This window comes from Giraffa tippelskirchi, chromosome 9, assembly GCF_054371585.1.
Source record: "Giraffa tippelskirchi isolate mGirTip1 chromosome 9, T2T-mGirTip1v1.2.pri, whole genome shotgun sequence".
NCBI classification, from domain to species: Eukaryota; Metazoa; Chordata; class Mammalia; order Artiodactyla; family Giraffidae; genus Giraffa; species Giraffa tippelskirchi.
In genome coordinates this window covers 14,511,093-14,526,639 of record NC_137283.1, presented here as the reverse complement: position 1 = coordinate 14,526,639, position 15,547 = coordinate 14,511,093, and the positions used below count along the sequence as shown (strand labels likewise).

Here is a 15,547-nt window from a genome sequence, read left to right as displayed (position 1 = left end):
TTGTGAAGTAATGAGTTCAGAGTACTGATTACCTTTGTTTCTAATATAACTTATTATATTTTTAGTTTACATAATTTCAATTTTAATAATGCCTGTGTTTCACAAACGGGTCATAAAATTCCCGAAATTCAAGAATGAGCCCATACGAACTGGTTTTCAGCACACCACTGGATGAATGCACACAAGGCAGAAAAATAACAAAAAAAGGGTGCCGGGTGATCAAAAGACAAGGACTAAAATAAAAAGTTAAGCATTAGAAAAAATGGTAAAAAAGCAAACAAACAAACGAAAGCAAAAGACAAGGGTTAGGGGGAGAGTCCCCATCCACCCTCACGTAGGGTATTTCAGAGTCTCAGTTCACAGAGTCCTCGCCTCCGCTGCGCCCCGCCCCGCCCCAGGCCCCGCCTACCTGCAGCAGGAAGTCGAAGAGGGCCAGGCGTGCCCACTCGGCGTGGTGGATGCCAAGGCATGGGGCGTGGCTGGGTCGGCCACAGCCCCGTGCCAGCAGGGCCTGGTACTGCAGCCAGCCCAAGGCCAGAGAGTTCTGGTCGTCCTCCGGGTCACCCAGGTGCTGCACGTCGGGCGCCCACCAGATGATGGGCCGGGCGCCGCCGTCCGTGTAGCGGTAGGGCAACAGGGGGCTGTGGAAGCGCCTGGCCACCGCGGGCAGGCTCCGGCGCAGCCCCAGCACGCGGTCTACGTGGAAGGACAGGACCTCGGACAGGTCCCTGGGCCTCTTGATCAAGCCACAGAGCCCCTGGGAGCAGAGCTGGCTGAGCCCAGGAGCTGCATCCCGAAGGGCCCCCTCGCTGGAGAAACCGACTAGCAGCACCTGCCCGTGGCCGGGCACCCGGGCTTTGCCCACCACCTCCCCCTGAGCCAGAAGCTGGAGGGCCCGCACATCCTGCTCTGTGAGCCACGGGGGGACCTGCTCGCCGGTCCTGAAGCCACTCGACAGCCCGGGGATCTCAGCGTCACACCAGACAGATCCTTGCAGCTCCCCAACAGAGCCAGCCCACCAATGAGCCCCTCTGGTGGGGCCAGAACCCCCCACTTGTTCGCCACCAGCCCAGGCTCTGTTCCCCACTCCTGGCAGATCCCCGCCTTCTGGAGGAGGCCAGAGGGTCAGTCCAGCAGTAGCTCTTGGAGTTGGTAAGGCTGACATGTCATGCCCTGCGAGGGGGCCACCTGGGGTGCTTGTCTTACTCGGTGCCTCCGGGAGGGGACCATGGTGCCAGGGTGGGTCCAGGTCTTTGGCTCCCGGACCCCTGACCACCTCCCCCTGCAGGAGCACAAGACGCCGGGTACTGAGTCTCAGGTCTTCTGGAGGTACCAAAGTAATGTCATTCCCAGTCCCCCCTAGATGGCTGCTCTCCTTCCCTGGGGACCGTCTGCTGCTGTCCACGTGCCCTCTGTGGCCTTGCTCCTCAGCACACACCAGGATGGAGCTCCTGGGCAAGGCCCAGCTTCTCCTCAACCTTCTTGCCCGCTGCCTCCAGCTGGAGCTCAGAGCCTGCTGACTCTGGGGGGCAGGGGCATCAGCAAGCCCCTGGGGCTCCATGGGGCCAGGGTCTGGGCCAGCGGCTGTGTGCTGTGGGGGCAAGCGGGTGACAGTCACCACAGACAGAGTCATTAAGAGGCAGAATGCCATCACCAACCGCCTCTTGCCACGCAGCTTTCTCCAGAGCCAAGATGCCTGGGGGATGGAGATAGGAAAAAAAAGCTTAGGACCTCAAAAACATCAGCCCTGACCCACAAAATAACGGCACAGTGGATGAAGGAATAGCTTGGTGAACAAGGAGGGAAAAGAGTGAAGCCTGGGGTGGGGGGCAGGGGGCGTGATACCCAGCTGTCCTCAAGACAGGAGCGGGCAGCCGCGCTCCTGCTTCAGCGCTCAGCCTGCTCTGTCTCCGAGGACAGGCCTGCAGGGAGACCAGGCTTCTCCCCTCTGAATAAACTGCTGTTATGACTCAGATCCAGAGAAGGCAATGGCACCCCACTCCAGTCCTTATGCCTGGAAAATCCCATGGACGGAGGAGCCTGGTGGGCTGCAGTCCATCGGGTTGCTAGGAGTCGGACACGACTGAGCAACTTCACTTTCACTTTTCACTTTCATGCCTTGGAGAAGGACATGGCAACCCACTCCAGTGTTCTTGCCTGGAGAATCCCAGGGACGGGGGAGCCTGGTGGGCGGCCGTCTCGGGGGTCGCACAGAGTCGGACACGACTGAAGCGACTTAGCAGCAGCAGCAGCATGACTCAGATCTCCCAACACCGTAAGAGCCTTTCCCCATCTGTTCCCCACCACTGAGTGCTGGCCCCTGTCTTCTCGTCTCCACGTCATCCCGCTCTGTGGACTTGCAGTGTCTCCCACAAACAGGCCCTTCCCTTTCCGGGGCACACAGCCACCTGGCCACAGATGGCCTTGCCTGGCCTCCCCGGAAGCCAAGTGTGACCCTGGGACTAAGTCCTTGCCCAGGGCCTGAAGCAGCCACTTTTATTCGCCCCATCTGTTCAAAAGGAGGTTGGCTGCCCCGGCTCGCCTCTCTGGGCCCACGTGTGGCCGAGTCAGCTCCAGGTGGTTGGCAAAGGATACACCCTGGGGCAGTAGTTTTTCAACACGTGGTCTCGGGACCAGCAGCATCAGCACCACCTGGAAACTTGTTTTCCAGGTGATTCTGATTCATGGGCACCGAGGGGCCACCAGAAGGAAGGAGCTTGGGAGCTTGCATGAGCCCATGAGGGCAGAACTGGCAAGGGCTGTTCAAGCCACTGTACTTTGGGGCCCCTGTGACTGTGAGCCTGGAGCACCACCTCCATCCACCCCCCCCCCACACACACACACCCCAGCAGTGACATCAGTCCAGGCACCCTGACCCTGGACCAGAGCTAATGGGGCCACCCAGCACCCTGACCTACACAAGGCCAAATAGCTCCTCAGCCCCTACCCTGCCCCCGGGAACCAGACCTTGTGCCAGGTCAGCAAGGTTGGCTTTGTTCTGCTCGTGAACTTGAGGTCAGGGGCACAGGGCAGACCAGCTACCAATGACAGCAGTGACCATAGTCTACTGACAGTGAGTCTGCAGGGAGAGAGAACAAACAGCCCCAAACTAGACACCAGATGGGAGGGAGCACCTGCCCAGCCACCGAAAGTTTCTGGTTCCGGTTCCGAGCCAGGCCCAGCTCTGTGTTCTTCTCTCACAGGGTGGATTTAGCCCGGTTCCATTACTTGAGATGCCATACATGTTTAGTCTTTGTTCTGCCATGATATTTCACGGTGTATTTTCAGTATTTATAATTTCTGAAGTCTTTCACTATGCTTTCAGTTACCTTTACTTTTTTCATGGTGCATATTTCTTATCACATTTAGGAAATTTTGATTTGAATCCTAATAATTGGACCCTTCATGACTATATACCCTTAAATGTCCAGTTCTTTCAATACCAGCTCTTCAATCCTAGTAAGAACAATCATAAAGTTAGCATATTTCCTCTTCCCCATCCCCTACCATTTGATCGTTATTCAATTTTAATCATTGTGCTGTGGGCTTAGTCACTCAGTCATGCCTGACTCTTTGTGACCCCATGGACTTAGCCCGCCAGGCTCCTCTGTGCAGGGGATTCTTCAGGCAAGAAGAATACTGGAGTGCGTTGCCATGGCCTCCTCCAGGGGATCTTCCCAACCCAGGGATTGAACCCAGGTCTCCAGCATTGCAGGCGGATTCTTTACTGTCTGAGCCACCAGGGAAACCCCTTAATCATTAGTATTATCTTTTAAAATGTTTGCCTTTGTACAATTAAAAATGTTACATTTCTACTATATTTTTTCAGCTTTAAATGATAGTCTTTGGCCCCCGGTTATCACTCATGAATAGCATGTTTCTTCTTTCTCCCACCTTTTCCTTCATTCACCTTCCAAAGTTTTATATTTGTGTCATTTCTGTATTGTTAGGATATAAAACATGTCCCTTCTACTCTATTACTCCAATATTCATATTTGTTTGGTCTTAGTGCTTCAGTTAGGTATATTCTTTGCATACTCCTGTCCCCTTTGCCCTAGTTTTTCATTATTTCTTGGTTGATTGAAGTTAAAACTCCAAAATTTTCTCAAGAACTACTCATGAGAACAATAGTCCCTGGGTTCTTGCATGTTCAAAACTATTTTTCTACTGCATTTGTACCTGAAAGAAAGTTTGGCGAGATATAAAATACTGCTCACAGTTACCTTCTTGGAATAGCTTGTAGGTCCTGCTCTCCAGTTTTCTAACATCAGATGATGCTGTGGAGAAATCTAAGATTAGATGGGTTCCCTGCCTCGGAGCCCTAAGAATTCTTTCTTTTTCTTCTTTTTTTTTTCCTCATTGTTTCCCCCAGCTTTACTGAGGTATAACGACAAAAAAACCAACAACTGTGTATAATTAAATTATTGAACATGACGATTTGATACATGCATAGACTGCGAAATGTTCACCATAGTTGTTAGTTAACACATCCATTCCTTCACACAGACCTTTTCCTGTGTGTAGTAAGAACGCTTAACATCTACTGTTTTTGCAAATTTCAAGTAAATGATACAGTACTACTAAGTACAGTCACCATGCTGCACATTATATCCTCAGAACTCATTTATTTTATAGCTGAAAGTCTTTTTTTTTTTTTTTTAAGATTCTACATACAAGTGATACTACACAATATTTGTCTTTCTCTGTCTGGATTAGCTCACTTAGCTTAATGTCCTCCAGGTTTATCCATGTTTGTTGCAAATGGCAGGATTTCCTTCTTTCTTTAATGGCTGAATAATATTGCGTCATATGCATGTATGCATTTTCTGTATCCACTCATCCACTGAGAGATACGTAGATTATTTCCATGTCTTGGCGACTGTGAATAATGCTGCAATGAACATGGCAGTGCTGATATCTCTTCAAGATATGATTTCTTCTCCTTCAGGTGTATCGTCAGCAGGGCTCCTCCAGTTCTGGAGATCTTCCCTATTTGGGGCTCCAGGGGCCTCTTCTCTACGGAAGATGCTTTTGTGCCCTGTGTTATGTTCCCCTGGACCCCTGGCTCTTGCCAGCTGCCCTCACAGTGGATAGTCCCCCTGAATGTTGCCAGCTTCCCACCTCAAGCCCCAGAATCATTCCCTGCTTTCTTGCCCACTATCAGGGAAGCACAGAGGAAATTAACACCTTTGGGGACAACCCTCAACCAACAGGGGACAAAAGTCGGTGGGTAGCGCTTCCCTGGTGGCTCAGTGATAAAGAATCTGCCTGCCGCTGCAGGAGAATGGTTCGATACCTGGTCCGGGAAGATCCCACATGCCGTGCAGCAACTAAGCCCATGCACCACAACTATGGAGCCTGGGATCTAGAGCCGGGGAACCACAATTACTGAAGCCCACACACCCTAAAGCCCGTGCTCCTCAACAAGAGAAGCCACCACAATGAGAAGCCTGCACACCGCAGCTAGAGAAAGCCCGTGCAGCAAAAAAGACCCAGCACAGCCAAAAATAAATATTTTTTAATGTTATAAAAAAGTCAGTGGGTAAACACCCAGCCTCCATCCTTGAGAGGGACAATTCTGAGAGGCATTCTATCCATTGCCACAGGATATGTCCCGAGGGATTGAGCCTCTATTCTACAAAACAGATGGTCCTTGTCTCCCTCTAAGATGCCTTTCTTTAGCAGATGATCCTTTTGAAGTGAGAGTCTAAATTGTTGTCTTTATTTATTAGATATGTTTTAATATGGCTTTTATTACTACTTAAAGCACACACATATGTGTAATATGCTTCCCAGGTGGCCCAGTGGTAAAGAATCCACCTGCCGATGCAGGAGCTTGCAGAAGAGGTGGGTTAGATCCCTGGATTGGGAAGATTCCTTGGAGGAGGAAATAGCAACCCAACTCCAGTATTCTGGCCTGGTAAATTCCATGGACAGCAGAGCCTGGGGGTCGCAAAAGACTTGGACACAACTGAAGCGATGGAACACACATGTGTAACACATGCATAGAGAAGCACTGTGAAAAACTCAAATAATGCAGCTGGTCCTCCATAATCATGGGCCCCACATCCCCAGATTAACCAACTGCAGTTCCCATTACTGATGTTAACTTTTCAGTTGAATATGAGTTATTCTCTCCTATAATCCTTAAAACAACGTAGGGAAATGGGAATGACTCAATTCCTATTTTACAGAGGAGAAAACTGCAAAGTCCAGAGTGCTTACTTGCCCAGAATCACAGGCTGGCCAGAACAACAGCATTTTTAATTAAAAGTAGGCGTGCCCATGGACAAAGAAGTCTGTCTGGGTTTCTTTTTCTCCCTTCTGAAAAGAAAAAAATAGGTTTTCAAGTTGGATTCATAGTCTCGATTCTCAAAGTTCCGGATGCCACTAGGGAAACATAAATCATCTTCTAAAAATGTTTCAAGAAGACAGGCTGTTTTGATCCTTCTCTCTGCCTCACTTGGCCTTGGACAACCTGGGGAAAGTTGGCAATTGTGCAGTTGTGCAGAGGGAAAGGTTCAAAATGACCATGAGCAGATGTCCCCGCAGGGCCACCCAAGTAAAGCTTTGGGGAAAAAAAATACCTGCTTTGATCAAACTGTAAAAACATCCTCTGAAGAGAAATATTCAGCTGAATAATACAGAGCACATCAGAGAAAGGAGTAAAGGGAATGATGCCTCATGTCCTAGGAAGTTAGCTGGTGAAATCTGACCACCTCCACTGCCGCACACGTGCCAGAAGAACCTGCTCCCCTTCTCCCATCTAATACATGATGGGAGGTGTGCTCGCGATGCTGGCGGCAGGAGGGAAAGAAGATGGTTCTACAGTTGCCCTGTGTCTCCTCCCTCCTCAAATCCCACCTCCCACTCTTTCACCAAGACTCCCCCTTGATTCCTCAGAGAAGATGCCCGCTTCCCCAGCAGCCACATCCGCTCACAGCTGCAGGGGAAGAGGGGTGGAGAAAAAGCGGAGCCAGGAAAGCTTTGGGGAAGACACATTCGAGTTCTAGATCAGCTTGTGGCCCTTCTGGGCTGTGTTACAATGGGTAAGATACACCACCACTCTGCCCTTTTCCCTCCGTTATAAAATGGGGCAGAATGAGATAATCCCTCCTTACAAAGACTGACATGAGGAAAATAAATGAGTCAAAATATAGAAAGGACCCACTACATGGTTTGGTACGTTTACATGGTGGGATCGGGGTTTCTGTCCCTGCTTTCTGAACTCCCTCTATTTTTCAGGGATCTGGAAAATATCCAGCACCACCCCTTCCTGGCATTTGGCATATTGTAATGGGGACATTTGGGAGCACAGCTGAAGGTAGAGACAGAAAGAGAAACTCTTTCATCATAAAGCCACAAGTGTAAGCTAGGAGAAGGCCACCTGGGCAGTGAGAAAGCTCTGACCCTGCTGAGGCTCCGTCCAGAGATAACCCAGGATGGGACAGGAAGGAATCACTTGGCTTTAAAGTGTGTGGGGAGCTGAGAAGAGAAAGGGTGGGAGCTAGGTAGGACACATGCATGAGGGCTAAAAGGAAACGACAGAGATTTGGGGTTCCCTAACAACTAGGGGCGGGGGTCTTCCCTAGTGGCTCAGTGGTAAAGAATCGGTCTGCCAATGCAGGAGATGTCAGAGATGTGGGTTCAATCCCTGGGTCGGGAAGATCCCCTGGAGTAGGAAATGGCAACCCACTCCTGTATTCTTGCCTAGGAAATCCCATGGACAGAGTCCAGTCCACGGGGTCACAAAAGAGTCAGACATGACTTAGTGACTAAATAACAATAGTAGGAAAGGGATCCAGGAGAGTAGTGAAGGGCCCAGGCCCCTGAGAAGCTGTGCTGGGCTGGACACAGGAGCCACCACCAAACTCCCCATCATCGCCTCCATGCAGTGATGAGACAGCTCTTCAGCATGAAGTGAAAGACGGCATCAGAGATGGAAGTGCTTGTTCCCTATCCTTCCTCCTCATCTTGCCATGGCCTCTCTGAAGGTGGGACATGCTTCTCCACTGCCTTTGACCTTGGTCGTGTGACTTGCTTCTGCCAGTGGAATGCAAGTGGACAAAACACAGGCCACGTCCTGCTGGTGGCCTGACCTGTGCTGGTGTGGTGTTAGCCACCTTGCAGACTTGTCCTCCACCGTGACAGGAGCATGTCCCGGGCGAGGCACCGAAGTAGACCTGAACGCAGTGCCCAGCCTGGACCCAGCCCAGCCACACCCACGGGGCCCAGGGAACCCACAGCCCTGGAACCAAGATAAGGGTGTACACTGTTGGGAACCATCACGACTGTGGCTGTTTGCTGTGCAGCATGATCACGGCGAACCCTAACTCGTTCAGATCCTTGGGTGATTTCTTTAGGGCTCAGTGTATGCCCTTGGTCAGAAAGCAGTAAAGTGGTTTAGTGACCAAGCACAGTGCCCTTGCCTTGACTAGTAAGGGCGTAGTGGTGCCACTACAGAGGCATGGCTGGCTCTGACGATGATGACGGTGCAGCCTGGTCACAGACACGTCCCATGACCAGTTTCCCCCCCATGACGTGGGCACATGGCCTGGAGGACCCCTTCCCTCAAATGAAAACTGGAGAGGGCTTTTGAGAAGAACTTTCGGGAAAAATTCCAACATATGCTGGTAGCCTTCGCACAGACACAGTTTGAGAAAGCAGAAACATTTGGGAAAAAGGACTCTATTACAGTTTGTACTGTAACCACCAGTGGGAGACTCTCATTTCTAAAGGGCCACAGGAAAAGAAATGCCCTTCTACTTTGGGAAAACTCGTTAGGACTTGGCCTCACTTTGGGGCCCTACTTATCCCGTCCCCAGACCACCTCCCAGCATGTCCTGCTGTGAATCCGGACATCCCAGGGCTGTTACAGGAACTGGCTGGCAGGGATGGAGGCAGAGACATCTTTTCTCAACTCCCAGATGTCAAAAAAGGATGACAAAAACCTGGTCCTGTGCTGAACTGCCGTGGCGGATGGCATAACATGCAGGGCAGGGACAGTGGGGAGAATAGAGAGACGGCATGGTCCTCTCCCCATCACAGCAGACAGAATCGCACAGCACTTGCACAGTGCTTCTTGGTGGAGGTGTCCTGGGTGGGAGAAGGGGTGGAGAGAAGCCACGTGATGTACGTGTATGCGGGGAGGGGACGGATAAAAATCAGAGTTGGCTCTGGTTTAATCTCCACCAAAGGAGTGAGAGCCCCCTCTGTGGTGTCCCTCGACCTCTGCCCTCTACTACACAACCCCCCTGGCTGATGGCTGGTTCACCACGACTCAGACTCTGGCTGAGACTGGCAGAGGTTTTCCAATGTGGAATTTCTGTTCCATTTTTCTAAGATCAGCCAAATGATTTTCGTAAGAAAACCATGGCTGGGGTGAGAGGGAATACATAAGCATATTTTCAGAGAGCTGGATTAAAACCACATGTTGATGCTGTGAGTAACACTGCGGGCTGGACCTGCTCAAATTCTGCTTGCCTTGGCTGAACTCAGAATCTAACCCCAGGAAAGGAGAGCTGAGCGGGCACAAGACTCAGGGGGCAAAGGCAAAAGGCAAGGCTCACTGGACCCTCCAGGCACACAGCACCCCTCTCCCAGGGGATCTCTGGGCTGTGGAGGCTGGAAGCATTCGTTCCACTGTGGGCAGGACCCCAGGCTGCCTAGCTCCTAAGCCACCACCCCACCAGGCCCCTTGCTCAGCTCCTTTGCAAGCTGTGATTTTCCCTCCACATCAGCAACTTCAAGATAAGAAAGGACTTCTGCCCCTGTAATTTCTGGCCCCGCCAATCTCCAGGCAGGGGAAAACCCAAAGGAATGATAACTAACATTTACTCAGTGTTCACTATGAGCCTGGGACTATTTGGAGAACTTTACTTCTATTAACTCATTTAATCTGTATGCCAGTCTTATGAGGTAGGTATGAGGATTATCATCCCATTTTACAGTGAGGAAAACAAGGCACAGAGAATTGAGGGGACCCAACGCTCACAGACGACAGCACCATGAGGTGAACCCAGGCCATCTGGCTCCAGAGCCAGTGACCTAGTAGCCAGGTGACCCTGGAAGGGGGCTGCCATCCACAGCCCCTGCCCCAGCCCTGATTCCAGAGGACCGCACGGGGCCCCAGAAGCAGGCCCTGCTCTCAAAGGCTTAGCTCTTTGGGACTGGTCAGTTCAAATGTAAGATGAGGCGTGAGTGAGGTCAATGCTAGGTGGCAGCCTTTTTGCACTGGTTAAATTGAGGGAAAATAAAGTGCTTTCAGGCTATATTTATTTTTCTTTCAAAATGAAAATAACTTTGTTGTGTCTCATGTCTTACTTTAATAAATAGAAGAATATCAGTTAGAAAATGCCACCATTTGACCAACTCCAATCTGGGCATATTTGAGAGGTAACATCAGAAGCGGGTTTCTAATAATCTGTTATCCTCAAATTAGGTCTAGGGCTTGATCTCAGAACCACGCAGGTGGTTCTCCTGCCCCTTTCAAAAGAAGATGGTGCCAGAGTTCCTTTCAGCTCAAGCATTCTGAAGACTGTAGCCAGGAAATTGAACATATCTGACTTGAGAAGTGAGTATAGCAGACCTTATTAACAATAGCTACTTACTAAGCATATACCATGTACCAGGCACACTCAGAATCTCACAAAGTATGTACTAACATGATGAATTTGAAACTACAGAAATTAAGATTTACCGACTTCCTGACTTCAGACTATACTACAAAGCTACAGTAATCAAAACAGTATGATACCAGCACAAAAACAGAAATACAGATCTATGGAATTGGATAGAAATCCCACAAATAAATCCACACATCTATGGTCAATTAATCTATGACAAAGGAGGCAAGAATATGCAATGGAGAAAAGACAGTCTCTTCAATAAGTGGTGCTGGGAAAACTGGACAGTTACATGTAAAAGAATGAAATTAAAACATCTAACATCATACACAAAAATGAACTCAAAATCGATTAAAGACCTAAACATAAGACCAGATACTATAAAACTCTTAGAGGAAAACATAGACCGGACACTCTTTGACACAAACTGTAGCAATATCTTTTTTAGGTCCATCTCCTAGAGTAATGGAAAAGAAAACAAAAATAAACAAACAGGACCTAATTAAGCTTAAAAGCTTTGCAAAGCAGAGGAAGCCATAAATAAAATGAAAAGACAACCTACAGAATGGGAGAAAAAAATGCACATATGACACAACTGATAAGGGATAAATCTTCAAAATACACAAACATCTTATACAGCTCAATACCACAAAAAAAAAGAAAAAAAAATCAAAAAATGAGCAGAAGATCTTAACAGATATTTCTCCAAGAAGACATGTGTTGTGCTAAGTCGCTTCAGTTGTGTCCAACTCAAATGACGCTATGGACTGTAGCCTTCCAGACTCCTGTGTCCATGGAATTCTCCAGGCAAGAATACTGGAGTGGGTGGCTGTGCTCTCCTCCAGGAGAGAAGATATACAGGTAGCTAAAAAGTACATGAAAAGATGCCCAACACTGCTTATTAGTATTAGAGAAATGCAAATCAAAACTGTAATGAGGTATCACCTCACACTGATCAGAATGGCCAGTTACCTACAACTGCCTGCCTGGAAACCAACACGATATCAGAGCGCCATGAAGTGGAGGATGCAGGGAGAGCCAGGTGCTGTCAGGCTCTTCTGAGACCCTCAGGGCACCAGTGTGGGGCTTCAGGACACCTAAGGCACGAGGCAGACAACTTCTTCCAAAGGGACTGTGTAAGGCTGAGATATGGAAAAGTCCTGCTCCCTAGACAAAATCTGCTACATCACAATCTTAGCCTTTTATTCTGACCACCCCTATAGGCCAGGCGCTGGACCAGAAAACAGGGATGTGAACATGAAGAAGGCTTGGCTCTGTTCTTAAGCAACTCACTGTCGCACTGTGCAAAGAATACAATTATTTGCCCTGAACCAGTTTTGGCCACCCCAAATCCTTCCATAGACCTGGCCCTGCCTACATCCAGGGCATCTATCTCCCTAAGCTTGAAGGGGTGCAGTCAGACTATAGAAAGCCAAGGAGCAGCTGGTTGTCACTCCCCAAGGACTCCACATCACTCATCTCACACTTGTTTAGTGTTTTTCCCTACATGGTGAGAAGGATGCTGTTTCCAGACGTTCTCACAACCCTGGAAGGGAAGGAGGAATTCTCACCATGTCCATTTTACAGATGAAGAAATTGAGGTTCAGAAAGACTTAGTCATTTGTGCCAGGTGGCACACCAACTAATAAAAGAGCTGGGATTCCAACTCTTTTGGAACCCCAAGCGCTTTCCCAGCACACAGGAGCCAGGCCTGGGAATATGGGAACACAGGACAGAAGGATCAGCTAAGGCACTAGGTGCTTGTCCAAAAGCATTCCTGATGCTCCCAGATGACATGGGGAAGCCAGCTCCAGGAAAAGGCTTTAGAAGACCTGAGGAATTCCTGGATCTGTCTCTTCATTACAAGAGCTGGGAACCTGATCCCAGGTGAGACACAGGAGATGATGGGCTTCCTTCTCCCTCATTGAGTACTTAGCAAAGAAAGGCAGAATCCTGAAGGACACCCTGGAGGACACATAGGAGCCAGACTCTCTTGGTCCAAACACCGGCTCCACCACTAATGAGTGTGTTATACAACGTCAGTTTCCTCACCTGAAAAATGGGTATGACAATGGTACCGACCCCAAAGAGTTGGGGTGACGATTCAGTGAATTTTAATAAAGTGCTAAAAACAGGGCATTGCATGTATTTTGATAGCGATTACTCAGCACTATTATTTAACCCCAGGATTATTAAATCCCTGCAGCACTCTGCATCTCCAGCACCTTCTTTAGGTTACTATCCTTTACCTCACTCGCTCCATCTGTACACAGCCGGTAATGGCTGGGTCCCAGCATTCTGAGGACTGGTAACTCACGGTTGGTTGAGAGGAAGGAGCGAGAGAAGTCTCGGGAACTGATGCCTCCTTGGAGCCACCACTTGCTCAAGTGACCAAAGAGCAGCCTCTGGCTCCAGTTGTGCAGGCCCAGTGTGACTTCTGCACATCGGCTGTGGAGCCCTAGAGACAGTTAAACACTACTGGAGAGATGCTTGCCATGAGGAGAGGAGGGCTCAGCCATAAAATGCCTTGAAGACTGGTCCTCGGGAGGGCTACAACAAAGCTACCCTTGGAATCAGGCTTCTCAGCTGAAGAATCTGCCTGTAATGCAGGAGACGCGGGTTTGGCTTCTGGGTTAGGAAGATCCCCTGGAGGAGGGCATGGCAACCCACTCCAGTATTCTTGCCTGGGAAATCCCATGGACAGAGGAGCCTCATGGGCTACAGCTCCATGGGGTCACAAAAGAGTCATACATGACTTAGCAACTAAACAACAACAAACCCTTGGAGTCTGAAATAGAAAAATTAAATCTTTAATTTTGCCTTTGCAAGTTTATCAGATGGGCAGTCTGTGGGTTGAATAGGAAATAAAGGGACCTTGCCATGGCAGGGGGAGTGGGGGTGTCATGGGACATTTCCCAACAACCATGGGGCATTGAGTGCATCCCAGCAGGTGGCCTGGGGCTCAAGAGGATGAGAGAGGACCTGGGCAGCCAAGCCTGCGGCAGGGATGAAACAGCCTTGGAGGCATGAAGGCCCTCCCTCCAGGAAGTTCCACAACGTCGTCTGTAGCCAACATGATGGAGTACCTCCTGTGCCCGGTCCATGCCAGCTACTTGACTCAGGACAGCTCATCTACTCCCAGCAACCTCCCTGTAGGGAAGGCATCACTGTTCACGCCAGGCATAGAGGAAACTGAGGCCCAGGGAGTTCAGGTCACGTACTCACAGCCTCATAGCTAAGTGGCAAAGGTGGGATTCAAACCTGGGTCCAGCTGACTACATCAGTGTATGAACCAGACTTCTGTCCCTGCTACTATAGAAGCCTCAGAGAACAAGAGTTGCTTCCATCTTCACCACCATTCTCCAAGCAAGCAAGTAAACCTGGAAAGTTGGCCTCTTCCTGCCCAAGAGAGTAAAAAGCCTCTGCTTTCAAAAGCCAAGGATTTCAGAGGCAAGTTAAGCTGGGCTTTCTGTCTGAGGTGGGGGCTGGCTTAGAGTCAAACAATTCAATTTAGAAAAGCAAAGCTGTTGTTCAGCTACACATGGTGGATGAAACACAAGCCATTCCTCTCCACCCTTCTGAAACCTCACAAAAAAACAACAGTAAAAAGCTCTTATCTTTAAGGGACAAACTGATAAGGATAAAGAGAACTGGATAGGAGGCATTGATTAGGTAAAATAAGGGAAGTTAGAAAACAGGTGAGTGAGGGGCAATGGCCTAAGGAGGCCTTAAGTCTGAATTCTAAATGGAAGGAGAAGGGCAAGATTCATCATGATTTACCCTGCAGAAGTCACCCCAACACATCCTGAAACTAGTGCTACCAAAGCACTTCAGAGGTGGGGGTGAAGGTGAATCAAAAACAAGATGATTGCTGGAAAGTCTACTTCAGAAGAAGCTAGTCCCCCAGATCCCTGGTTGCATGCTGCTTAGCACCCCTGCACCCCGCTAGACGTCTGGAGAGAGAAAGCCAGGGAATATGGATGTGGGGAGAATCTGGCCCAACTGAGGGCGGGGAACTATACTGAAGACAGGAGTTTTAAGAGAGCATTTACATACTGGACACTGAAATATTTCAGGGGTCAGGCTACAGTCCATGGGGTGGCAAAGAGTCAGCCATGACTGAGGCGTTGAGTCACATGTGTGTGCGTGCGTGCGCACACACACGCACACACACACACACAAAGGATCCCCGAAGTAGCCAAGAAAATGGCTAAAAGCAAGACTCCTATTGTAGTGAACTCAACTGTTTGCAATTCCCTACCCGCCCAGACACAGACACTCATTTGCATTTGGATGGATCCGCCCTAGCGATGGCCAGGCCTTTCCCTGAGGTCATGGAGACAGTTTGTTGCTGCAGGCAGTAAAAGCAGAAGCTTCCACAGCAGGGGTTCCTGAAGGCTCTCTAAGCCAACGGTAGGTGCATCTTGACAGCCTAACCGCAGGTGCTGTCGCTCACCGGCCCCTCCCCTAGGCCCCAGGACTAGCAGGCGTGTAGTACCCAGGAGTACACAACTGGAAATACAGGGCAAGCTCAGGTTAAGTGGAGCCAATTTTGATCGCTGGGAGGCTGAATCCAATGGATAAATTCAAGCGGTCCTGAATTCAGTTTGTGCAGCGTCTTAGTAGATCTACAAGATCCTGCAGTCAACTGCACTTAAGCAGCGCTTGGGCTTCCCTGGTGGCTCAAACGGTAAAGAATCTGCCTGCAAGGCAGGAGACTGGGGTTCAACCCTTGGGTCGGAAAGATCCCCTGGAGAAGGAAATGGCAACCCACTCCAGTACTCTTGCCTAGAGAATTCCGTGGGCGGAGGAGCCTGGCAGGTAATAGCCCATGGGCTTGCAAAGAGTCGGACACAACTGAGCAACTTTCACTTCACTAGCAGCAGCCAGCTTCATCAGTAATGAATCCTCATAACACTGCT

At 49.5% G+C, this 15,547-nt stretch overlaps 1 protein-coding gene across 5 annotated transcripts in view; it reads right to left on the bottom strand.

Annotated features, from left to right (window-relative positions):
* Window positions 1-15,547, bottom strand: part of GASK1A (golgi associated kinase 1A) — a 230,190-nt gene that overhangs the window by 16,344 nt on the left and 198,299 nt on the right. For 2 of the 5 annotated variants that reach the window (XM_081527700.1, XM_081527699.1), the window contains one exon: window positions 410-1,696. In XM_081527700.1, the coding sequence (XP_081383826.1) occupies window positions 410-1,651 (1,242 nt within the window). In that variant the 5' untranslated portion in view covers window positions 1,652-1,696. Of the gene's footprint in view, window positions 1-409; window positions 1,697-4,223; window positions 4,278-6,225; window positions 6,325-15,279; window positions 15,414-15,547 lie in introns of those variants that run through there. The other 3 variants (XR_014064709.1, XM_081527698.1, XR_014064711.1) reach the window with 3 other exon arrangements.